The sequence below is a fragment of the Vidua macroura genome, chromosome 2, assembly GCF_024509145.1.
Source record: "Vidua macroura isolate BioBank_ID:100142 chromosome 2, ASM2450914v1, whole genome shotgun sequence".
NCBI lineage: Eukaryota > Metazoa > Chordata > Aves > Passeriformes > Viduidae > Vidua > Vidua macroura.
In genome coordinates, this window is record NC_071572.1 from 83,498,688 (window position 1) to 83,514,740 (window position 16,053).

General features: G+C 43.8%; 1 protein-coding gene across 1 annotated transcript in view; it reads left to right on the forward strand.

Annotated features, from left to right (window-relative positions):
* AMOTL1 (angiomotin like 1) overlaps positions 1-16,053 on the forward strand; it is a 54,632-nt gene that overhangs the window by 15,939 nt on the left and 22,640 nt on the right. The window contains exons 4-6 of the mRNA XM_053971231.1: positions 8,972-9,248; positions 13,170-13,314; positions 14,404-14,493. Coding sequence (XP_053827206.1) covers positions 8,972-9,248; positions 13,170-13,314; positions 14,404-14,493 — 512 coding nt within the window. The remainder of the gene's footprint in view (positions 1-8,971; positions 9,249-13,169; positions 13,315-14,403; positions 14,494-16,053) is intronic.

Here is a 16,053-nt window from a genome sequence, read left to right on the forward strand (position 1 = left end):
CGAAATAACTCACGCACTCATTCTAAGATGTAAAGAACAAAAGGAAGGAACTTTTATTTCTGACCTCACAATATATAGAATTCTAAAAGTGACAGTGGATTGGACGATGAAATTGCTACCTCTCCAACCACACTGGTTAAACCAATAGTCTATCGATTCTCTCCTCCTACAAAGAAGAATGTAAAACAATCATTATTTACATGAACAGTGCATGAAAAACTCTAGTAGAAATATGTAAACATCAGAAGGCATAGAAAACTTTTAAAAGAACTTTAAAACTTTTAAAAGAACAGGGTGACAGGGGGGATGTCTGCTACCCCTGTGTGTTTTCTTTGCATGGTGCTGGATAAATCTCCCTCCTGTCAGGTATGCGGGCACCAGGGGGAGGAATATGCAGTTCAGCAGAGGACTGGCAGCATGACAGAGCAGAGCTGCCAAGTTTTGCACACTTACTAAAAAAATCTTCAGTGGTATCTTTCTTGCAACTCAGCAAGGGCCTTACTACTTCTCAGTCTGCATATATCCCTGCTGGCTGTGCCAGCAAGCTTGCACAGATGTAGGTTAGGGGGGTTAGCTTGGCAGGGCTTGTTTCACCAAAGCTGGGTTTGCTCTAGGGTGTATGGTGTCTCTTCAGCATCATTTAAGGTAGTTCTGGATCCTGATGTACAGGTGGTCATTTTCAGGTCCTTCTTGGCTGCCTTCATTTGCTGCCTGGATTTTGGGGAGGTTTCTTGTTAGTGAGTGGGTGAACAGTTGGCTATGTTCAGATGTTAGACAGTGAGCCTCTGGGTCTCAGCAAAGTGATGGTTTTTGTCCTCATCTCAGGCTTCTCTATATTTTTTAACACAGGGATGTCAACCTTTCACTTTCCTTTGGCACACTGAAAGATTCATTACCTGGGCTTTTTCTCAACTATTATGAACTGCTGTCACTAAAAACCAGGAAATAAACTCACCTAGTTTATTCTGTGCTTATCTTAGTTTATAACTGGTCCCAGGTCCTGTATGGTCCTGTCACCCGGGAAGATTTGATTGACAGAAGCATTTAGGAGGTGCTTATTTATCACTTGTCATTTCTCTATCTGCAGCAGCTATGCTCCAGTGCATCCTTGCATGCATCTTGGACTGCATGACAGGATGGACTTGACCACATCTGGCATGGTTAAAATGCGATTTCATAAAGTGGTCTCTGCTCCAAATGTTTCCATCTTTGGAGAGGATAAAGGCATTTCAGGGATGTCAGCCCTGTCTTTACTAGAGGATTTGCCTGGGCAGCAGTCACTGTCTGAGGCTTGCAGGGGGAGCGCTGTATTACACTCCTGGGTTGCTCCCAAGCATAAACCTTCCTGTGAACTCTGCACTTGCTCACTGCTTCTCTCCTTACCTGGGCTCTGGGGACGCTCACTGCCAGGCATCTGACTGGGATGGAGGACCTTGACAGAAGAGGTTGAAATAGGGAACTGCCTGGTTTCATAAGGTTAGTTAACAGGGGTAGGATTTGGAGAGGCTGGTTTTTCTGTTAGAGGAACAAGTGAAGTAAGGAATTTCAGCTTTCATTTCATCAGGAGTGTCTGGGAAAGAAGCTGATGGAAACAGAACTGTGCTCCTGGTCAGATGGGAATCTCATATACACCAGCATCTTGCAAGAGTTTTCTGTGTTCTGGAAAAGAGGAGAAACAGAGAGTGCATCGATCCAGAAAAAGCATGCACAGATTCCAGGGATGGAAAGGACTTAAAGGGTCACTGAACCCCCACTTCCCCACAGTCCTTCTTTGACAAGGGAAATGTGGCTGGAAATGGACCAATGCTGGCTGGGAGCTGTTGAAGGATAATTGAATAACTGTAGCTGCTGCTTAATTTCCTTTTTTGGTTTGACTTTTTGTTTTGCACATGACTGGTTTTAAAGGAAACTTTACCTTTATAATCATTGGAGTGAAATCTTGAAATTCATTGTAAATTTCAAGATAATTAATTGGTGTTGTACTGAAGAAATCCTAGAGTCATGTGATGTAGGGGTAGTCTCAGCATTTATATAAATTAGATTTAGTGACTTCTGTTTTATGGACATCACAGTTGCAGAGCAGAGCTTGAACCTTGAAGCTTAAAGGACAAAACAACTAGAAGGCAAATAAAAATGAACCAGTATTTTTTCCTTTTAAAATGTCAGTATTTTTAAGCCAGTTGCTTGATGCTTGGGGCCCTGACTCACAACTCCTGAATGCTTTAAGTTGGCCAAGTATAACAATCTTTAGAAAACGTTTCCTTTCCTAGATGTGCAGCCATTCTTGAATTGTGTCTTTGCTAAGTTTCCTTAGGTGCAGGTTCAGAAAGTCACAGCTTGTTAGGCAAAAGGGCTTGGAACTAATATAATTTAGGTTTTTGCACAATGCCGTGAATTAATTCCAGTTTGTGAAACATTCAGTCCTGGTGAGTATAATAATCTCCATCTGGAGAATCCATCATGGATTTTATAGCCTTGTTCCACTAGCTAATTGCCATCTCTGGCAAAAATCTCCATTTTAGTTTCAGCCTGTATTTTCTTGTTTCCAGGGATTTTGCAAAATCTTTGTCAAATACTGTGAAGAGACCTGTACTATCAGTTCTTTAATACATTTAACAGATGGAGCCCGGAGCCCTGTACTTATTTCACTGTTGTCAAAATCCCTTTTTTTCACTGTGGAAAGCCAGCCTGAACACTGGTTCAGTACCAGCTGGACCAGAGGCTAATCAGGTGTAGTAACACCTCTGATTTGACTCAGTGTTCCTTATTTATGTAGCTCATTAACACTTGCAGTTGGCACCCTGGATCTCCCCATACAGCTTGTTACCGATGAGTTGTGTGAGGATTGTCACAGCCCAGGATAGTATTTTCCACCCTTTAGCTTGCTGTATTTATTCCTGGAAGGATGAACTTGGACCAGCTCAAGTCGATATTGTATCTCCATGTCACGCTTAAGCTGTGATCCAGATCACTTGGTGCGATGAATCCTCTTCATTGATCCCAGTGGCTCTTGTCAGATCCTGGTGTCTTTTATTCAGAGTGATTTCTTTATCTGCACTATTAATTAAAAACATGTATAATGCAAATGAAGCCTTGAACTGGAAACTCTGCTTCTTACTGAGGGGAATTAATTTGTGGTACATGCAGAAGACAATAATGCAGGCACCTTTTTATTCTGATTTAATCCATACATTTTCAAAGTCAGCATGCAGAATCAATGAAAAGAATAAATCTGGGCTGTTTTTAAGTACATCCCATTTTTTATGTGCCTCATAAAATTCCACCCTGCCAGGATGTAGAAGTCTATAATTAACTGCTGAAAGAGTCTGCTGCTTCTCCAGTATTTGTGTATTTATTCCCCCACACATATTACTGCTCTTTTCAGACAACCTGTTGATAGTTACCGATGCAACCGTGTCTGTGGCTGCTGACAGGACACAAGGAGCTTGTTTTCTTCCCTGAGACAGCCCAGGCAGGCGGGTTCGCTGGCACTGTGGACAAGCTGAAGGATGTTACTGACTTATCCTGGCTTTTCTCTGCAAGGATAGCCCAAGCATAAGCGTGGGTTGGAGGCTACACTTCCATCTGACGTGAATGCTGGCAGCCCTGCAGAAGATCTTCGCTTTGTAGCCTTTCCTTCTGGTCTAATATGCCTTACATTAAAATAAATGAAAGTGAAATGAAGCTGTTTCCACAGCTTGGGTGATGCCTTGTCATTTCTCCTTACCCTTCTCTGTTATTATCCCAGCTGGTTCCTCTAGAAGTGCAGAGGTTCAGGAAGGCACCTTTTCCTTATGCTGAGAATCTGTTCTGAGTGTGGATCTCTGTGAGGAAATACAATATCCTGTCCCTCTCTTAACTATTGAGGATATGTTTGATACAGTACATGCCTTTTTAGATTATGATTTTTCCCTGCAAAATCTTCACATAATCCTGCCAAAGAAGCTGGGCCAAGTCTTTCCAGAACTAACAAATGTCGCCAACAAAATATGAATTCAAGAAATGTGAGTCCAAGTCTGCAGAATGTTTTTTGAAACAAATACTTGAGTTTACAAGGTGCTGCAACTATTGCTGATTCCATAAGACAGAGAATACCATTGTCTGGGCTTTGACAAATATTCTTCCATTTCTTTCTGCATTACCATTTATTGATGGATCTATAATTGCATTTTCTTGCACCATGACCATCAGATTGGGCTTGCTGACTTTGCCAGGATCCTGTTTTTTCCCTGCGTGGTCATAAAACTGTTTCTTCATGTTATTCACAGTGAGACAGGATAGCGTTTGAAGTCTGCTTCATGACTGCAGAAATAATAATGAAATCAGGTAGACACCTGGTCTGAGGTTAGAATCCAGACTGAAGGCTCCCAGTCAATGGGCAGGAATAAGCACATTTCACATACTTTTTTTACTCTCACTGTAAGGCAAAAGCCTAAGGCAAGTTCAAAGAACTGCACCCCAGAAACTCCTTATTCTCATCGCTGACTCAGCCAGAGCATCCACAGAAGATGCATGAAGTTGTGAGATAAAGTTCCTTGGGAGAGTCTTTGAAAGATGAAATAGACCAGTCTGCCCTAGAGGCAAAGGAAGGCAGAGCATTCAGAGAAAGATGATCTAAATAGGTTAGAGGAGGGCATTTTAATTATGAATGTAAATGCCATGGTGTGTTAGAAACAATGCCCTTCCTCCACTGGCCCCTTTTCATCCCTAAACAGAGGAGAGCTTCACTGTACTTGTAGCAAGGCTGAGGTGGAATTTCCTTTCCAGAACATTTACAGGCATTTTCATTTGCTAATGCTGCACTGCTTTATCCAACAACAGCTCTTTTGTATTTATGATTTCCTGGTCATCAACAGCAAGTGGACTTTATCATTAATTTTCATTTCCAGGTTTCTTATTCCTACATAAAGTTACAATTTCTCCCCAGATTTTTCTGTCTTGGTAATTCTTGCTCCCAGGTGGTCCAGTATAAAAGGAGTATTAAGACCATGCCTTAATTTGGGGGCTTGGGCAGCCCCAATATCTTGAGGAATTTCTTATGAAAGTGAAGTCAATTGTCAAGTATTTTGCTGAAGACATTGTATTGCAAGCTATAGGTAGTAAGCTATTATGCATGTATCACAAGCTATATCTGTGAAAAGAGAGTGCTTGGTGACCCCAGCACAGTAGCCCTTGAAAGCTTCACAACCTGCTGGTGCTCTTTATTCAAAAAGCTGTTTACCTTAAATTTTTTTCTCTTTTTCCTTCTTTACAATACATTGCAGAAGCTTATGGGGGCCCTACTTCTACAATAATGCCAACAAAAAATATGTTTTTAATAGAAATGTAGCTGAAATGTTGCAGAGATAGCCAAAACTCATAATGTTCCACTGTTGCATGCTTTTAAGAAGGACAATTGTTGACAAGAATGTTTGGCTGAAAGATTTTAACCTGCTCTAATGCAGAGTAAGATCAACATTTAAAATACAGTAAAAGCATTGTGAGAATGTCATTCTTTACTAAGCCCAAAGGACCTCAGGATAATCCTGATTGCTGCGTTTTTTTTGGAGCTTTACATGAGAATTTGGATAGAAACTAAGCTGCTGTTATAACATTCCTATTTTTGCAAATGCTGATTTGTTAACGTGAATGGCTGTGTTTATTTTATTGCGTATGTACTCGGAGATTTTGCAGTTGGCTAAGCCAGAACTAAATTGGGACAGATTAAACAAGTAAAAAGAAAGTTAGAAACATTAATTTTGTTGAACAACTGTGCTTCAAGAGGTATAAAGTCAGTTGTACCTGTTCAGTTTCTGAGCTGGAAAACAGTGGAGAATCTCTCCTGTGGCCATGGCTGCTGAGACTCTGGTGGCTGGCAGCTGCTATAGGGTGTAAATCTTTAGTAGCTCAGAAAATTATTTGCAGTTCAAAAAAACAGAGATCTCTGTGGTCTTTCCTTCCTCTGTAGTGTAAAGCTAGACAGACTAAGGTGAAAAGAAAAGATGAAATTGATAAAGGGCTAAGATTTCCCAAAAGTGCAGTGTCAAAAGTTCATGCAAGGGTCTAAAGGGTGTATCTATGGACAAAGATTGCTGTGCTTCATAATGAAAAAGAAAAATTGCTGTATCTCACTAGTTTAGATTCAGAGATCAGTTTAATTCTATTGCTCTATGCTATTCCCATAAAGAAGTGAGAAAATGTGTACCTGCAGCAAATCTTCCAAATTTTCTCCTTTCTACTAGGTGTCTTTGTAGGGGTGTAACTGTATCCAGACAGTTGGGCTTTTACTTGCATAAAACCAGTGGTGCCTTTTCTTTTGGTAAAGACAAACAAGCTCACACTTAACTGAATTAATTGCTGTGGTAAAACATGAGCACAGACTGACTGTCAGCAGCATTGAGGAGGTGTCGCATGCTTGTCTGAGTTCACATTCACTTGTGGAGCATATTTTGCAATGTGAGTGACATCCCTCACTCATCATGTTATTTATTGTTCAGATTTTTGACCTCAAGAATATTCAAGTCCCACGATGGGCATCAGGTCTCTTGCCAGGTTTGCACACTGGAGCATTCGAAAGGGGGACTGTGGAGATGGTGTGAGAACCATGATCAGAGGGCTGGAGCACCTCTTCTATGAAGACAGACTGAGAGCTGGAGTTGTTCAGCCCAGAGAAGAAAAGGCTCGAGAGTAGAGAAGGCTACTGCAGCCTTCTAAAGGGTGCTTATAAGAAAGCTGGAGCAGGACATTCTACCAGGGCCTGCAGAGATGGGACAAAAGGAAATAGCTTTGAACTGGAAGAGGGTAGGTTTGGATTAGATATAAGGAAGAAAGTTTTTATGCTGAGGGTGGTGAGGCACTGCAACAGGTTGCCCAGAGATGCTCTGTCATGGGAAGTGTTCAAGGCCACGTCAGTTGGAGCCCCGAGAAGCCTCATCTGGTGGAAGGTGTCCAAGCCTGTGGCAGGGTGGTTGGACTAGATGGTTTTTAAAGATCACTTCCAACCCAAGCCATTCTGTGATTCTATTAATTCCTGTGTGTTTTCTTGTGAAGTGTCATACAGCAACCTCCCTGGCTTCCTGTCTTTTGGAAATTTTTATCCTCTTTCAGTAGACATTTAGCTCCTTAGTTATTAGCCCGCACCTCTGCTGGAGAACTAATATGCCTGGGACTGAACCAGGGGAAATGTCCTCTCTCCAGCTCTTGAGCAGCCTCTGTGGATGTTTAATTTACAGGAGAGACAAAGCCTTAGAGCATGTCTATGCTAGGCAGGTAAAAGCCATCTCAAGGCCAGACTGAGCTCAGCACAGCTTTCCTCAATGCTGGCTGCATGAAGCTCTGCTGGGATCTTCTTCTCAAGGACACTGGTCTGTACTTCTGACCAGGTTAGCAGTTTACTTGTGTTCAGTGTTTCCTCCATTTCAGCACCTTTTTGTGCCAGAGTGGATGCATTGGGCAAAGCTGTGATGAGAGTGTGGGACTGTGTATATGCTGTGTCTGGGGGCCTGCAGATTTGCTTTCACTCTAGTTTGGACAGACGATTAAGGCTGAATCGCTGGCTTTCTTTGCTGTTGTGTGGCTTGGCAGGGACAAGTTTGTTAGAGCAGTGCTGTTCGTTTTCTAGGGCAGGATTTTTAAATTGCCTTCACTTTTCAGCTTTGTTCTGCTGCAGTTGAAGGAAGTGGTGAGTTATTGTCAGTAGAATTAGTTCAACACTGAAGGCTTTTGAAAACCCTAATTTGAGAAGCTGTGTAGGTGCTGAAGACAAGAGTAACCATAATTACTATGTATTTATATAGCACAAAATTGTTTGTTTAAGAAAAAGCATTCATTGTTCTTTGAGGCCCAGTGGGGTAAATGCATCTGTTAGTTATGTCTTGTGCCTTGTGTAGGGTACAGAAATAAGGGTAATGATATCAACAGCAAGCCTAATAGCTTGTAGTTATATTAAAATACAAGTCCCAGACCTCAGGTGGGGTCCAGCAGCCAGCTTATTTTCCAGCCCTGAAAGTGGACCCTGACACTGAAGTACCACGTGGTCTGGGTTGAGTCTCTTTAACAAGATCAGTGTGGGAATTTCAGAACTTTGGCATCAGGGCTGAGGAGTGGCTTAGCCCGTGCACAGTTAGATTTTGCTTGGGGCTGCTTCCTGTGGCTGAGGCTTCGAGGGCTGCAGTGGATTGGGGGTTGGAGATGGGTTGGGTGAGGGGCTCTGATCCCACCTGGCTGTCAGCTGCAGGTTTACCCTCACTACTGAGACATCCTCCTGGATTATCTTCCAGCCACTGCGAATTATGATTCAGCTGTATTAAAGAGCTGTCTGCTGACAGCAAGCCTAGCTCACAAGCAGATCCACTACCAGCTCACTTCTTATTCTTCCCTGATATGAGCCTGGTGAGTGATAGATGCTCTTAATGGGGAAGTGACACAATGAGGTCTCCCACTGGAAGATGGCTTTCATGGCTCACTGTAATTGAATGGGGCTGTGCCTCCAGCAGTTCTGCAGCAACACTTCCCTCTTCCACTTGCTAAAGCCACTCAGGGATGCTGCTTTGCTCATATCACTTCCTCTCGCCTCCCAGCTCAGCTGTTCCACTGGTTTTGCTCTGGGCAGGGAGTGGTGTTTGAGGGGTGAGTAATGCATCCCTTGTGTTTTCTTCAAGCCTGCCAGCTTATGCTTCTCAGCCATGGCGTTTCTGGGAAGGGGAGGCAGGGAGAGGCTGGTGGCTGCTGAAGTATTAGCTGCACACCTAGGCAAAAATGCTGGGTTTGAATCAGTACTTCCTTTATCTGCTCATACCTGATGTGTACGTCACTGTCAAGAGCAGGCAAGGAGACAATTTACCTGTTCTCTGCTGCGATTGTTGGTATTTGGGGGTTGTGACTGTCCAGTTATAATACTGTTAATAAACCATGCAGTCATTAGGTGAAAGCTCCCGTAAGCATTTCGAGGGCGTGCGGCTCTAACGCTTCCTCCATATGTGCTTTCCCACAGCCGACAATGCCAGCCGCCCTTCCCGCCACCGCCGGCCCAGCAGCACAGCCCCATGTCCTCACAGGCCACCGCTGGCCCTCTGCTCCCAGGCTCCTTGCCCCCGCTGCCAGCCCCTGTGGCTGCCCAGACCCCGACACTGCCGGGCCAGCAGCTGACACCCGACGCCTTTGCCATCGTGGAGCGGGCGCAGCAGATGGTGGAGATGCTCTCTGAGGAGAACCATGTGCTGCGGCAGGAGCTGGAGGGGTACTACGAGAAGGCAGACAAGCTGCAGAAGGTAGGTGTAGAGATTGGGATGGAGCCTGGCCAGGATAACCATCTTGGTGCTTCTGCCTTTAGGCAGCTGTTCTTCATAGCTGTGGTGCATCCCCACTGCACTGTGTCACTGGGCCATTTCTAACCTCTGCCTCTCCATGGTGGTTTCACAGAAGGGTAATCCTGTGCCTTGTGGATTCTACTACCTTTAGGATGAAACAGGGCAGTCCATCAGATATCTCTCAGCTGGATATTTTCCCCTTCCATCTTCCATGCTGGCCTCACTGGAGCTTTCCCTGGAAGTCTCCCATAGGTAATATATTCCTGGTGCAGCAGGGTCCTGCACCATCTGCACATGGGTTAGAGATGCGGGTGAGAACCATGAAGAGCACGTTCTTATTTGTCCGAAGCGGTCTTGTCCATTACAATAAGCTCTTGTGTTGCTCTACACTCTTTGGAAGTGTAATAGCCACCCATGGATTGTCCATTGTTTGGAAATGGATGAACTGGGTTGTCTTAGAGGCTTTCAGTTACTGCTCCTTGAGTTTTTAAGAACTGATGTTAGACATCCATTTAAACATGATAGTTCTAAAAGCACTGTCCCCTTATCTGAAGAACCATTTGATAAAGATTTTGCTTGAAACCCATTTTTCTAAGAGGTCCTGCATGCTCTTTTCTATAAGCATACAGGTTTTTCCAGTGGAGAAGGGTGATGTCTTGTGCACTGCCTGGGGTAAGAAGATGAACAGTTGTATCAGATGAAGTAGAAGTTGCTTAAAACTGAGGTTCACTGAAGGCATATCAGAGATGCTCCCCAGATCTGTTTGCTTTGAGTCCCAAGGGCTTGGACCAAATAACTTATTTAGGACCCTGCACTAGTGTTTGTTTTATGTCTTCCCACCACTTATACACAAATGAGCTTAGACTGCAGGTCTTTTCTCTCTGAATTTAGGAGCCTATATAGGAGCTCATTTTTTTTGTATACTGTGTGGATTAGGGTGTTCTTGGAGACACCCTTCATAGGAGAAGAAGCAGCTCTCAGAGACCATGTCCCAGCCTCGGCTTTGGGAAAAAAATTGTGACAATCTGTTCAAACAGATTAGAAAAAAGACCAAGTGTTTTGTAGCTGCTGTCCTTTCTGCCTCATTCTCTGCAACAAGATGAGTTGACTTTATTCACAGAATTTCCCAAACTTAGTTAAAAATGTTTTTGTGACAACATTAACTATTCATGAAGAAATCTGCAAAAACTTTAATACTGACTTCCTGTGGCCTTTGTGGGCAAAAAGAAATATTCCAGCTATTAATTTTACAAAGGCTGTGTTGTTCAGTAAAAGGTATTTAAGTGTAATGCCCTATAAATATTCCAGTTTCTTTCACACTTGGAAATGGTTCTCTCTTTATCTTGGATGCCCTGCAAGTCTATTGCATCAGACACCAACAGAAAGGTATTCAAGCATGGGCTGAAGTCTCACTTCAGTCAATAAAGTGTGGACTTGAGTTCCATTGACTTTGGGGGAATGTAAGCAGAGTATTAAAGCGAAACACATACTCAAGCGCATTCTTTCTTCAGGAAACCAAATCTGTAACACATGGTGTCCTTCCCATGCTGCTTTTGCTGTGTTTGAACACAAGGTCAGGGCAGGTCTTCCTCGGTTCCCATAAACATTACCTCTGAAAATGTGATTGAGTTAAATTACGTACTTTGGATGTGAAAACTCTTCCCTCTTGTTGCAAGTGGAAAGGTCAGGAAGGAGTAGTTCTTGTTTGTGGGTAACAATTTTATTGTAAGTAGGACCACCTTCTCATCACTTTTATTTGTTACAGAACAGGAGAAGAAGTTAGAGAAAGTCAGCCTGACTTGTAGGACTCCTTGGGCATTTATACAAACAGATCATTTTTGAGGCTTGTCACATTCTCAGTTGTGTGTGAACAGACTTTTTTTCTAGAGAGGTGGTGATGAGTCCCTGTGCTTTTTGATGAGTTGCCTCATTTTCTTACCTAAAAAGAGTTGGAAGAGGAATTGTGTGCATTTAATTTTGAGCTTTTTGGATGATTTTCCCTTTTCTGAGAGGTGTTACCTTGCTGAAGTTTAATTGCCAGGCTGGGCTAGCTCTTTGCATGCCCCATGTGTGGGTTGTTTGAGTGGGTTGGCTCCAGGAGCTACCAGGCAGAGAAAAGGCTGAATTGTTTGTTCTTTTTTTTCCCTCCATGGAAGAAGGCAATGGAAATCCCAGAGCTGTTGAGAAACGCCAACACAATTTATGGCTGTTCTTCTGCTCGCCTTTAATTTTGTTCAGTGCTGATGGAGCACTTGCTACAGCAAGTTTTTGCCTCCAGGGCTGCAGGCAGTGTGGTGATGTGTTTTGGGAAATACCAGCATATAGAGGACCAAGCAGAGCCCTTGTGGTAACCAGCTGCATTGGGCCAGACTGTTAGGCTGTGGAAAGCCACTTTTGTGCTGGCAAATCTGCTTTGCTGTGGTAGGAGCTGTCTGGAGAAAGCATCTTCTCCTGCAGATAGTGGCTTACCAACTCCCTGAACAATTCAGAGAGAACCAAGTTAAAGCATCTTGCTAAGGGCATGGTTCATATGCCTCTAAAGCCCTGAAAGGCTTGGGGCATCAACCACCTCTCTAGGAAACCTGTTCCAGGGTTTGAACGCCCACTCAATAAAGAAACACTTTCTCATGGCTAGTCTGAATCTTCCTACTTGTTTCAGCTTTTGTGCTTGTGAACAAGCTGGAAGCAGAAATTGGGGAAGGTAATCAGGTTTCCCCATCATGGCTCTGCCAGGCTTTCCTTGGTACGTGGTTTGGAGGTGCTGCCTGCCTGTGGGCTGTATTTTGACAGTGGCTCCGGCGTTGTGTGGAAGCTTAATGAGAGGACCTAACCCTTCAGCAAGTGGTGGTGAGCTTGCACCCTGGCTTCAAAAATCATGAATCTGCCCCACCCATAACTCAAGAGGCCAAAAAAGCACCAGATTTAGAAAGGTATGTGGGAGGCTATGTATGTCTTTTGGTTTTCCAGCCTGTGCACATTATCAAGCCTTTCTCCCCAAAGATAAGGGCCAGGCATGTGGGAACAGATTCCCACATCAGCGTTGGTCATCTCTGCAGCAATGATTTTACCAAAGCTGTATCACTTAACATAACATTAGCTTATTAAAAGACTTGCATGGATTGAGCTGAACAGCAAAACTCTACCCAGGACTATTCTTCTGTCGGTCTTTTGGGCTTAGGTCTTAAGATACAAGTTCACCACTAAGGGATTTCTCTGCATACCATGCCTGCAGTTTGCTACATTTCAAGGAAATGAAGTTAAGGAGATTGAAAACCCAAAACAATTGGTTCTGTCTGTTATAGAGAGTTTCTCTTGTATAAAGCATTCTTCAGTCAAGGATGGAAAGGAATGGATCACAGTAGTTTAAAAGTGACATGAGGCCAGAGCTGAGCCTAAAATACTTTTGGTGGCATTTAGAGCTCAGAGATAAGTTCTGGATCAGGGGCCTGTTGAACAGTAAATGTTGCCTCCTACAGCGTTTCTAGGAGAGAGTACAGCCCACACAAGTACACCATTTCTTGTTTTTTCTCCTCTTGGAGAAAAGCAGTCCCCTTGGTCATAGACCAAAGGCAACCAAGCAGTTCCATCAAGTCTAGCCCACCTCAAGCTTTTTTGGGAGCTGCCAGTGGGGTGTCCTGGGGTGTTGTGACATGGTGAGCTGCCCCACAGTGTTTACAGGGATCCCCAGTGCAGGAGCCACCAGCATTGCTGGGGCTTCATGCCACTGTCTATCAGGGAGATCAGTCATTGCAGAGTTGGTGGCTGGCTTGACACTGGACATGAGCATTGCCCTGACCCCTTGTGTTATTGGAATGTACTGGGCAAACACTGGAAAGGGACACATTCCTGCAGGGCTTTAACAGGAACTCTCTCTCCTTTCAGTTTGAAATTGAGATTCAGAGGATTTCAGAAGCTTATGAGGGTTTGGTCAAGACCACCACTAAGAGGGAGTCCCTGGACAAAGCGATGAGAAACAAACTCGAAGGAGAAATTAGGAGACTTCATGACTTCAACAGGGATCTCCGTGGTACGTTACAGTTGCTTGGGGATTTTTCCCCCTTGGTTGACATGGTGTTTCACTTACAAGCTCCAGAGCAGCAGGCCTTAGAGGAGTGGCTCCATTCAATATTTAGATACACATAATGAGAAATAAGGCCCTGTTCATTGGCATTAGACAAAACTACTGTCACCCTCCTGGTGGCAAAAAAACCTTCTAGCAAAGTGTAAGAATCAGCTCCAGATTGTGCCTTTGTGTTTAGTACTTGAAAATATGGATTTGACAGCCAGGCCACCAGTTACAGTATCCTGTTGTCTCAAACCAAGACACCTGCCCACTCCTAAAGAGCTGAAGAGCAAATTGTAATGTAGAACAATGCTGTTTTACCCATAAATCTCCAAGGTCAGTGCCTTCACAGGCCAGTAGCCAGTACCAAAGGTTGTCTCTTTTTTAAAAAACTTAAAATTGAGTGTGTATCCTTTTGAGAAAGGAAATGGAGGATATGTTGGGTAACTATTGCCCATCCAGGTTCCTGATGGGTGATACTTTGGTACTCACTGCTCATGCAGTAAGGTGCCTTTTCAAGCTGACTTACGTTTTTTTGCGATGGTGTAAGTGGGTCACATTGTCTTTTTGAAGGGGAGAAGTTTCTGAAGGCAGGACCTTCCCAGGGGAAGCTGTCCTTGGCTGCAGAAAATGCCTTCTTTCCCAGGGCATCCCCAAGGAGTGGTGTCACTGGGTTGGGGGCTCCCTTTCCCCAGGATGTCTTGGTGCACCAGAGGCAGCTCTTCACTGCAGGAAAGCAGCCATCTACTTACACAGTTGGGTAATTCAGATTGCAGATGCCTTGTGCATTTTGAGTAGTGTGAGAGATTACTGCCTGGGCATGTCAGCTGAGAATGGCAGAGACTTTTCCCTCAGTTTGTGTGAATCTGAATAACACAGCTTCATGGAAGAGGTCAAAGGCCTCATCTTTTATGTATGTGTCAGCCTCCATTTTAATAACCTCCTTCAAAGAGTCTATTTATACTTCTCTGCTGGCATGCATCTTATTTTCTTGGTTGGCCTACAATTTTATATACATATATTTATACTTGAAGTATTTCCTGTTTTTTGCAGAACGACTGGAGACAGCCAATAGGCAGTTGGCCAGCAGAGACTTTGATGGACACGAGGATAAGGCAACAGAGGGCCTTTATGCTGCTCAGAGTGAGTACTGTGCTGAGCTGTTTGGACAATGCATATATATATATATATATATATATATATATATATGCAGATATACATGCACACTTATATACATAGTGGAGTGGAGGTGAATACTTTGCTATTAATTGTTATCCTGCTTATGGCTTGGTTTTACTCAGCTAATTCATCACACAGTCTTGTTTAAGCTGCAGACTGGATTGTTTAGGATAGGGTTTTTTCTCTCTGAGCACCAGAACCAAGCAGTGGGAGTTAATGGTAACACAACTTAGCTTATTTTTGATAAATATTTATCTGAAATTGTGAAGTGTTGCTTGCAGAGATAATCTCTAAAGATGCATGCTTTTTAGAGAAGCCAGATTCTTCTCTTGGCTGGGAAAAGCTCAGAATGAGCTCTGCTGACTAGTTGTCAGTGCCATGGTTTGACTAACAGCAGAAAGAGCGGAGCTCAACCATGCTTTTTAAAAAAGGACTGAAGTGACAAAGAGTTTACAGCTTCTATTGCTATGGAAGCATCCATTCCCAATGCATTGTAGGCTCCCATAATGACTGGCCATAGTGCTGCTGATTTCCCTGCCATGCACTGATATGTGTGTGACCATCCAACCTGCTCAGCTGGATGCTGTGTGGCAGTGTGTGGCTTCTTTTGTATCCTAAGCATCTTCAGCATGCTTCCAGAAGGGCTTGGCCACCTGGAAGCTGTGCCGTATCTTGTGAGCTGAAATCCCAGAGAAGCTCATTGCTGTGTACAGCTCATCCTTCTGTTTTACTGCATCAAGAGCTTCCTTGGAAGATGAGCTGCAACTGCAGTGGAGAACCATCCACCTCCATTAGCATTGCAGAGTTTGGTACTGTTCAACATGCCCCACCACCAGCCCTGTAATGTCCAGCAGCTGCTCCAAATGCTGGAGAGCCTTCTCCTGGCTCCCACCAGCAGCGATGATGCCAGCACAGCTGATTGTTTGGTACATGTGTGCACAAACCAGAAAAGAATCCAGTGGTCTTTTCCATGACGCGTTAGCTTTGCCGAAATAGCAAATGGCATAAAGGTGTGTAGATGCTGCTGCAAATCCAATGGGATGATCTCTTAAGGAAATGGCATTGCTGTATAGATCTTGTCATCCTCGGGAAAAGTTCACATGGGATAAGCTGCTCAGTAGAAATTGGACACTGGGATCTGCTCTCTTCATGTAGAGACAGGCTGGCAGTGTTGCTATATGCTGTTAGCTACAAGGAGGAGTTAAATCCCCAGGATGGACTCGGTTTGAGTTCTTTTCCAGTACATAAACCTGCTCTGTGCTTCTACTGATAAATATCTAGCAGTGAAACTTGGTGCTGTGCACTCAGCATATTGCTGCAATCAATTCACAGCTTACAAACAAATATAGCCTTTCGGATCCTATCACATAAGGTCTGGATGCTTGGAGTGCCTCCTGGCTAGGCCAGCGAGCTAAATGTTACTAATGCAATGCAGAGTGCTTCCAAGAATAGAAAAATGGACACATGTAAAGCAGGTCCTCTTCAGTCATGTTCTTTGGGCTGCTGGGACATGCATAGTACTGA